Source organism: Nanorana parkeri, unplaced genomic scaffold (genome assembly GCF_000935625.1).
Source record: "Nanorana parkeri isolate BGI_ZX_2015 unplaced genomic scaffold, ASM93562v1 scaffold666, whole genome shotgun sequence".
NCBI lineage: Eukaryota > Metazoa > Chordata > Amphibia > Anura > Dicroglossidae > Nanorana > Nanorana parkeri.
The window spans coordinates 1,097,406-1,107,164 of NW_017306934.1; the positions used below are offsets into that span (position 1 = coordinate 1,097,406).

The 9,759-nt window shown below is 48.0% G+C and overlaps 1 protein-coding gene across 1 annotated transcript in view; it reads right to left on the bottom strand.

Annotated features, from left to right (window-relative positions):
• The window catches only part of TTC23L (tetratricopeptide repeat domain 23 like), a 20,002-nt gene extending 10,458 nt beyond the window's left edge, over nucleotides 1-9,544 (bottom strand). Inside the window, exons 1-4 of the mRNA XM_018563459.1 lie at nucleotides 9,517-9,544; nucleotides 6,143-6,229; nucleotides 4,520-4,703; nucleotides 844-967 (exon numbers count right to left, since the gene is read on the bottom strand). Coding sequence (XP_018418961.1) covers nucleotides 844-967; nucleotides 4,520-4,703; nucleotides 6,143-6,207 — 373 coding nt within the window. The 5' untranslated portion in view covers nucleotides 6,208-6,229; nucleotides 9,517-9,544. The remainder of the gene's footprint in view (nucleotides 1-843; nucleotides 968-4,519; nucleotides 4,704-6,142; nucleotides 6,230-9,516) is intronic.
• Between the last annotated feature and the right edge of the window lie 215 nt (nucleotides 9,545-9,759).

Below are 9,759 nucleotides of genomic sequence, written 5' to 3' on the forward strand. Positions count from 1 at the left end.
AGATGATGGGGGGGGGGGGCGGTGTGGGAGGAAAAACAAAAACTAGTGCAGCTTATCGGGGATCTCGTGAACACCCTCCCAGTGTGTGGCCAGGGAGACGGGCAGCAGTGCAGGTACTGTGTGTGTGGCTGGGAATGCAGGCGATGACGGGTTGTTTCTGCTCCCCCCTCCACCCTGTAGGGTTCTGCAGACAAGGTGGCTGCCTCATCCACCTACAGGTCAGCCTGGCCGTGTTAGTAAGTACAATACAATGTCATTGTAGTCTACCTTCCCAACCTTTTTTCAGTCACGGCATGCTTTAAAAGTATAAAAAATCTCAAGGCACCACAGTCTAAAATGTAATGGATTGTAAGGGGGCACAGCATGCAAAAACACACAAAAATGGGGTTCCCCCTTCACATCAAAGTCCCCCCTTCATTTCAGGATTCCCCCCATTACATCAGAGTCACCCTTTCATTAGAATCACCCACTTTCACATCAGGAGCTCCTCTTTATTATCAGAGCACCCCCTTATCAGATATAACTTTTACATAAGGAGCCCCCTTCACATCATACAGGGCTATTCACTGAAGGGTGGAGAGTTTGGGGAAGTCAGGAGAAGTGAACAATCTAGGACAACATCGCTGAACCGGAAAAATTCTCCAATTCAGCTCACTTTCCAGTTCAGCGATGTTGTCCTAGATTGGTCACTTCTCCTGCCTTCTCCAGACCCTTCACCCTTTTGTGAATAACCTTGATAGTGTTCAGTCCCCCCTTCACACCACACTCCTACTGTTACAAAGTTTTGTGGCACCCTCGTTGAGAAAGGCAGGTCTAGTATTTATGAATTTGATGACACAGTACCTTTATAAGTAAGGTAGCCATATGCAAGGTTGGCAAAAGCCTCAGCAAGTCTCCAGTGGAAGTCCCCATGGATAATTCTGCACAGTGCCACACATCTAATTAACTCCTTGTGAGCTGTAGGGAACTATCAAATAAAGCTGTTAGTGTTAAATGTAAAGCAATAGGAATCAAGAAACAAAATCAGACATCAATAAAGAAATTTCATGAGAGAAAAATGAAAGCTGTCTTTGCTGATCTTTTCTGGAATATAAAAGTGCCTGGCTGACAATCGGCCCGGGCCAAATGTATATCCAGAACCGCTTGTTTATAGCATAGATACAGCACTAATGATGACCAACAAGCCTGAAACAGCTGTATGCAGTTCGGAATAATAGGCTCTGTAATATAAGGCTGTATATATGCCACATGGTCCTGAATGTACCGTTGGCCCCGTGTAATAAAGGAATGCCTTGCATGGCTCTGCCCACCATCCTAGTCCTTATTTTTTTTTAAATGTGGGATTTATTTAATTTATTTACAGGTATTTTTATAGTGCCGACAATTCACGCGCTTTACATAGTTGCACATTGACATCAGTCCCTGCCATCAAGGTCCCTATATCACATACACACACGGCTGATTTAGACTGAGCCAATTAACCTCCCACCATGTCTTTGAAGTATGGGTGGAATATTGGAACTGAAGAGGTAGCAATTGTAAATTAGGGCTGCAGCTAACAATTATTTTCATAATCGATTAGTTGCGCAAATATTTTGTTCAATTAATCGATTGGTTCTATTAAAAAAAAAAAAAATTCAGGAGATGCAGGAGCTATTTTCAGGTGGATGTCATGTGGTTTTGGTCCCAATACATATCTCTATGCAGGGAGAAACGCACATTTTTAAATGCTAAGACATGCAAAAACCATGTGAACCTAACTAAAAACAATCTAATTTCCAACTACCTCCTCATGTATCACTTGCCCCTCCCTTTTAGATTGTAAGCTCTCAGGGGCAGGGCCCTCCTTACTATCTTGTCTTGAATTGTATTGTGATTGTAATGTCTTCCTTATATTGTAAAGCGCTGCGCAAACTGTTGGCGCTATATAAATCCTGTATAATAATAATAATAACTATGGGACATATAACTGGAAAATTGTATTTGCCCATCTCTGGGTAAACAAAAAAACTACCCTTGAAGTGGGGCTACCCCCCGCAATGCAATGCAAGGGTTAAGTGCCTAGGGCAGCGGCGCAAGGGCCCACTATTTTTCGTCTGGAGATCTACTTTTCAAATGACGAGCTCATTGAGATCTACCAACGAAAAAACACCTGCATTCAGGGGCGGGAGGGGGCGTAGGCTGCGCAGGCAGGCCCCTCGCCCACAGTGCGATCGCCTGCATTAGTGCCTGTGTTCCAGTCCAGTGCGAGCCGCAAAAATGCTGCGAGCACTATTTTTGCAGATCGCACTGGACCGCAATGAAGGCACTAATGTGCCTGCGTTCTGAGTGTGGGCGATCGCAATGTGGGCGATGCCATTGACTTCAATACAGCTCCACACCCCCTCCCGCACCTGAACGCAGGGAGTCGGCCGGCTTACATTCCAGTGCACCCTACAGGTCCCGGCGTCCTGTCCTCCCGTGGTGCTCGTGTGGCCGACGTTGCACATGGGGTGTCCTGCACCTTTCCATCTGCAGCGTCTGACACATTCAGACGGCAGCCGCACGAGCACCACGGGAGTATAGCCGTAGCCAGCTCCTTTTGCGCCTGAGGCAAGAAAAAAAACAAAGTTTTTTTAAATTTATTTTTTACTATTTTTTATTTTATTTTCATTATTTTTTTTTATTTTCTTATTTTTTTTTATTTTTTTAAATTTTCTTATTTTTTTTTACTCTTGGGGGGGCTTCGGGGAAATATTAGGGGTCTAAAAAGCCCCTTGATATTTCCCTTTTAAAATAGAAAAAGAAATTGAGGACACATAGTACTCAATCTTTTTTTCTGCAGCCTCTATTCTAAATGAATGGAAAGCACAGAGGCTTCCCATTCATTAAGAAAATATTTTACTATCAAGCAGTTTCTGAATGGGGAGGAGCCTCTGTACAGAGTGCCAGATCCTGGCCGAGCGTCTCTCTCTCCTCACCGCTCTTCATTAGTTCTGTGACAGCGGCTCCGTCCTCCGCCCTCCCCCGCCCCCGGTACCTTCACTTCTTCTCGGATCCCCGCTGGGGAGAGCAGCGGGGATCCAGAGAAGCGGCGGGAGGAGAGGACAGTGCGATCTACCAGTGATCGCTACGCGATCGACTGGTAGATCGTGATCGACCTTGTGGGCACCCCTGGCCTAGGGGATAGGAAAACACTTTTTTTTACTTACCCAATCCCTACTGCTGGCAACTCCCTCTGGGCTGTTAGGCCGGTCCACGCAGCCCCGCTCCCCTGGACTTAGGGAGTCTAAAGCTGGCCATACATCTATCGATTATCATTAGATTTTTTCCGTGCCCTCATCAAGCCGTCGTTTGATTTTCGCTCGAATACCCCATCATGCACAGACCGATCGACAGAATGGATTTTCGTTTGCACATGTGCAGTGTTCATGCTGCGATTTTTTTCACACTAATTCATCGATTTTTTCAATTTTTGTTCGATTCAAAAAAAGTTTTGCAGCCTGACTGGCTGAGGAAATTCAGCCAGGAGTACGGTAAAAAAAATCATCGGGTTACCATCAACTGATCGATTATTGTTCGAAAGACCATTCGTTTTAATTGCTTCTAATACAGATTCCATAGACTTGCATTAGACGTGAGTACACAGAGGGACATTCTACCAGCCTGAGCGGAGGGAAGAGAGGTGAGCACTGACCACCAGGGGAGTGGGGATCAGGCAAGTAAAAGTGCTTTACTCCGATCCCCTAGGCATAAATGAGCACTTAACCCTTGCAGTGCAGGGGTAATCCTACTGCAAGGGTAGTTTTTTATTTGCTCAGAGATGGGCTTTAAGGGCTCATTTACATGGGAATTGTCCAGCACGTACAGCTCCGTGCTGTGTGCACGGCCGTATCGCTCCCCTACGCTCACTTCAAGTGCAGGTCCGTATTGGTGCGTGTGTCCCGGCTCGGACGCAGACGGGATCCATCCTGTCAGCGTATTAGTATGGACACCCGCACCCACACAGACGTGCAGGGCGGGTGAGCGTAGGGCAGCATACGGCCGCGTGGCCCCATAGAGAAGGACAGGGGCTGCATGCTAATCACACACAGCACCTGTCCTTCCCGAGAGCTGCCCGATACGGCCACGCACGCAGCACGGAGCTGTATGTGCTGGACAATTCCCAAGTAAATGAGCCCTAAGGCTTAACTCCTTGTCTTACCAAGTAATACATTTGTGTGAAGATGAAAACCCTACTGCACAGTTTGAAGCTGGATGCTTTATGCATCAATCCCCCAGTCTACATCCTGCAGAGAAATTTACACACAGGTACTCTTTATGACTTGTCTATGACAAATCTGCAACCCCTCTTCAGCTGTGGTGCTTGACCTAACTACAAGCATGCAAAAAGGACCAAAGAAAAATCTGCCCTTGCCACCACTAGTAGGTGCCAACGTAGGCTAAATTCCCAGCAGAAAAGGCCATCATGTAAAGTATAATAGCTCCGTGCTTGTCGTATTGCAGTGCAGTACAATAAAAAGAACTGTCACCCTCTCACCTCATTGTCTCTGATGAACTGCTCCACCCTCATTTCAGCTTTTGTTAATTTATCATTGGGGAATGACTGTCGCTTTGGTAGACGAGTGTCATTTCTGTGTGTGTCCTGGGATCGTTCAGTATAGTCCAATACACTGCCTTCTGTCTCCTCTTTATCCAGAACAGTGCTGGCTGTCTTTGGAGTTCTGTAGAAGAGAAATAATACTAAAGACTCAATAAAAGACATGCAGGTCATGTATTATTATTACTGCCATCCAACATGTATCATGAGATATGCTGTGGCCCCATATGTCGGTGTACTGTTTTCTAGAACCTGTGCATTCTAAATTGTTCTGCCAAAATATCAATATATACTGTAGATGCTTGATGGCCAAAGGTATGTGGACACCACTTCAAATTATGGAGTAGAGGTGCACAAAGCCAAGCCGGGGCCATAAAGATATGGTTTGGTGTGGAGGAACTCAGGTGTCTCGGACACAGCCCTGCCCACAACCCTATTGAACACCTTTGGGATCTCAACTGGCACACCGGTTGGGAGCCAGGTCTTCTCAGTTCCTGGCCCCACACATGCTTTTTAGGCCGATTGGGCACAAATTCTCATACACACACTCCAAAATCTTGTGACAGGGGGACGGGGGGGGACACGACTCCATGTTAATACCCAGAGTTTTGGAATGGGATGTCCAACAAGCTTATGTAGGTGTGATGGTCAGGTGCCCACAAATAAACACCTGACCATCACACCTACATAAGCTTGTTGGATTTTGAAATGGTCACACTTTTTGTTGTGTGTTTGAATCCCCACATTTTTTGTTACTTCAATCAAGTAATATTAAACTTTCAAACTTTTTTTTTTTTAATTCATATCAATTATACATCACCCAGCAAAGTATTCTTTACTTTTACACCCAAACGCTTTACTCAAAAAACTTGCTCTCAGCTCAGCTTCCCTCAACTTCCTGTCCAGTACAAGATCACAAGGCAGCAGAAGTGTACAGAAGCTGTCCATCTACTAGCTTGGATAAAGGAGCAGGGGGCAGGGAAGTGCCTTCCTTTGCTGTATCTGTGTGTTTGTGGAAACACGCACAGCTTCTAGCACACATAAGTGTGGCTCCTTAGGAACCTGCAAGGTAAAGGAGCCACCCTCAGGGCCGGTTCACACCATAAACATTGCGTTCCAGAGCGGTCAGCCTCTGGAACGCACTGTATCACATTCCAGCCAGCTTCCTGCGTTCAGGGGTGGGAAGGGGTACGGCGGTGCATTAAAGTCAATGGCACTGCAGCCACGCCCCCCACCTGCAGTGTGATCGCCCGCACCAGTGAGATCTTGAAAAATAGTGCTGCGCCCCTGAACGCAGGTAGCCGGATGGAATACAGTGCGTTCAAAGGGCTGACCGCTCTGGAACGCACTGTTTATGGTGTGAACCGGCCCTCAATCAGGATATCAGGACCAGGGCTCAGGGACCAGCTGATTCTGTAGGAAACTAAAACTTTTAAACGTCAAGGAGCCGCATCCATTGTAAGTGATTTCATTGCATCTGAAAAAGCTTAAAAACATTGTGACTTTAATATCACTTTACGAATCTTACAGGCTCACAGGTTACACAGCAATCAACAAACTTACGTGCAATTGGATCCAGGATCGGCATATGTGGAGTCAGTGGGGATATGGATGGGGACTGGCAACATTGTTCCAGGGAAGCTCTGCTACCTGTAACAAAAATGTCTGCTGCATAAGGTTACTTTTTTCCACAATTGGACTTTTCAGGTAATGCCGTCATGTTAAGTCAACAACCAATGTTTAGGGGCCGAGACAGGGGTGTCTCTGGACCTTTGGCTGCCTAAAGGTGCCCATACACTACTCGATTCTCGTACGAGAATCGCGGGAAAATCCGCAATCGTACGAGAATCGAGCAGTGTGAACGAAGATGTGCGACCGTTTCTACTGTACGGTCGCACGTCTTTTGTCTAAGGAGCACGCTAGAAAAGCAGCCGAAAATCGTACGATTTTCGGCTGGTTTGAACGGTGCTTGGGAGACAAATGCCGAACGGGCCGGTGTGCGCACGCGCACACTGCCCGTTCAGCATTGCGGTCATCGGAAGCCCGCCCCTCAGGGGGGCGGGCTTGCGATGATCGAGAGTACGATCTGCCTGTCCAAGATGGGCAGATCGTACGTTTTTTTAATCACTTTACAACCATCGCAAGACTAAGGTCTTGCAATGGTTGTACAGTGTATGGCCACCTTAAGGCTGGTGGTGCAGGTGGTGCAAGTTGCAGGTGGGGAGGGAAGTTGGGACACATTGCAAAGGTTAGGGCATATGCAGGGCCGGATTTACTCTCCCTGCCGCCCCAAGGTCGGGTTCCGCAATACGCCCCCCCCATTCCCATCAATGGAGAATGGCAACCAGATGGCAGGGCGGTGGGGTTAGTTTTTTTTTTTACTGTTTCTTTCTTTTTTTAAAACTTTTTTATCACTTTTTATGACCCTGTCACCTCCAATGCAGGAGTTCTAGGACAGCACTGTGCTGGAACTCCGGTGACAGGTGAGAGAGGAAGAGCACAGCTCTCCCTTCTCACTGTCTACACGGAGCGGCAGGGTTAGTTTTAACACGGCCGCTCTGCTCACTGCAGTGAGGAGAGACTCGGCTGCGGAGCCCTGAGGACGGAGCCAGCGGGGGGAGGCTGCAGAACAATCTGCAGGGGGGGAGGCTGCAGATTGTTTACATGTGATCTCGGTGACATACCTGAGATGACATGTAAACGTACAATCGGCTTCCTCACTCTACATTTAGTCCTGCTTGTGCAATGCAGAGAGGGCAACTTACCGCCCTGCGCCCTCAACTTCCCCACAAGGACACCGCTGCCGCCCCTCTGCGCCCTGCCGCCTCGAGGCCGGGCCTCGGTGGCCTTGTGGGGAATCCGGGTCTGGGCATATGCCGACGGGCATTTGTTCACATCAGACAGGTTCTGTGTACCCACACAAGTCTAGGGGATGAATTCTGAATGATCTCAGAAGCCCGTTGACACAGGCCCTTAGAGTGGGTATGATAGGGGTACTTTGTAGCTAATAAAAGGGGGGAATGATGGGACCACATGGTGGAGGACAGAAAAGGACATCATGGGGGCACACTAGAGAAGACAGAGTGGAACATGATAGGGGCACATTGTGGAGGGCAGAATAGGGCACCATGGAGGCATACTGCAGAGAACACAGTGGGGCAAAATGAGGGCACATTGTGGGTAACATATTGTGAAGGACAGTGTGGGGAACAATGTGGGCATCATAGAAGGACATTGAAGAATACAGAGTGGGGCATCATGGAGCACATTGCGGAGGACAGAACAGGACATGATGGGAGGACATTGTGGAGGACAGAGCAGGGCATGATGGGAGGACATTGTGGAGGACAGAACAGGGCATGATGGGAGGACATTGAGGAGGACACAACAGGACATGATGGGAGGACATTGCGGAGGACAGAACAGGACATGGTGGGAAGACATTGAGGAGGACACAACAGGACATGATGGGAGGACATTGAGGAGGACACAACAGGACATGATGGGAGGACATTGTGGAGGACAGAACAGGACATGATGGGAGGACATTGCGGAGGACAGAACAGGACATGATGGGAGGACATTGAGGAGGACAGAACAGGACATGATGGGAGGACATTGCGGAGGACATTGTGGAGGACAGAACAGGACATGATGGGAGGACATTGTGGAGGACACAACAGGACATGATGGGAGGACATTGTGGAGGACACAACAGGACATGATGGGAGGACATTGAGGAGGACAGAACAGGACATTATGGGAGGACATTGCGGAGGACAGGACATGATGGGAGGACATTGTGGAGGACAGAACAGGGCATGATGGGAGGACATTGCGGAGGACACAACAGGACATGATGGGAGGACATTGCAGAGGACAGAACAGGGCATGATGGGAGGACATTGTGGAGGACAGAACAGGGCATGATGGGAGGACATTGTGGAGGATAGAACAGGACATGATGGGAGGACATTGTGGAGGATAGAACAGGACATGATGGGAGGACATTGCGGAGGACAGAACAGGACATGATGGGAGGACATTGTGGAGGACAGAACAGGGCATGATGGGAGGACATTGTGGAGGACAGAACAGGACATGATGGGAGGACAGAACAGGGCATGATGGGAGCACATTGCACAGGAAACAGAGGGGCATGATGGGAGGACATTGTGCAGGCCACAAAGTGAAGCATTATGGGAGGTACTGTAAAACACAGGAACAGTGCCCAGTAACATGAATGTTTACTTGTGCGGAGTTCTTCTTTATGGTTACACATACACAAGCACTGGTGGCAACCATGAAACCATTCATACACCACCCTGGAAAGCACAGCACCTGCATGTATTGAGGGACAATGATCTGCAATGCCGGGGAGCATGTTACAGGTACTCTTTAAAAGGCTGCATTTCAGCACTCATCAGTCTGAACCTTGTAGGCTGCCCATACACTATACAATAATATTGTACAATCTTCTTTAGATTTGCCATCACTCTGCAGTATGACAACAAATGTAAACAATCCATGCCATTGATATCAGACCAGGCGGCCATGGCAATAGTTGGTGGCAGATCTATTGGAGATTGTATAGTGTATGGTCAGCCCTGGGCTGGTGAGTCAAATGAAAGTGACACAATACAATGCAGTATAAGATGTGTACAGCACACTATATGAAGGGAGGTGACACTGCTCACCCGATGAGAAATACACAGAAGGAAGGAGCTTATAGATATACTGCATATAAGGGGAAATATCTGGAACAGTGTTTATACTTGTGTACAGGAGCTGTCTTTACTTGTCACCGGCTGCACCACACATGGTATGTCATAAACTGTCAGAAAACCTGTGTCCCTCCAATCACATGCTGGGACCTGTAGTTCCACAGGCTGCCTGTGTGTAATCACTGGGGGATGCTGTGCTGGATTTGTAGTCACCTCCTCAGTCCGCTGCCTTCTCCTCCTCTGTGATCAGCTTCTCCTGGATTCCCCCAGCACGTCCCATCCACATCGGCTGCTCTGTGTATCCGGGACAGCATTCCGTTACCATGGTGATAGAACGCGTCCACAATAGCTGTCATGGCAACCACGGGCAGGGCTCTGGCGGCGCTATGCATTGTGGGAGGAAGGACAACTTTCTTTCCCTACTTATGGTAAAACGAGAACTTGTTTAGAATCCTT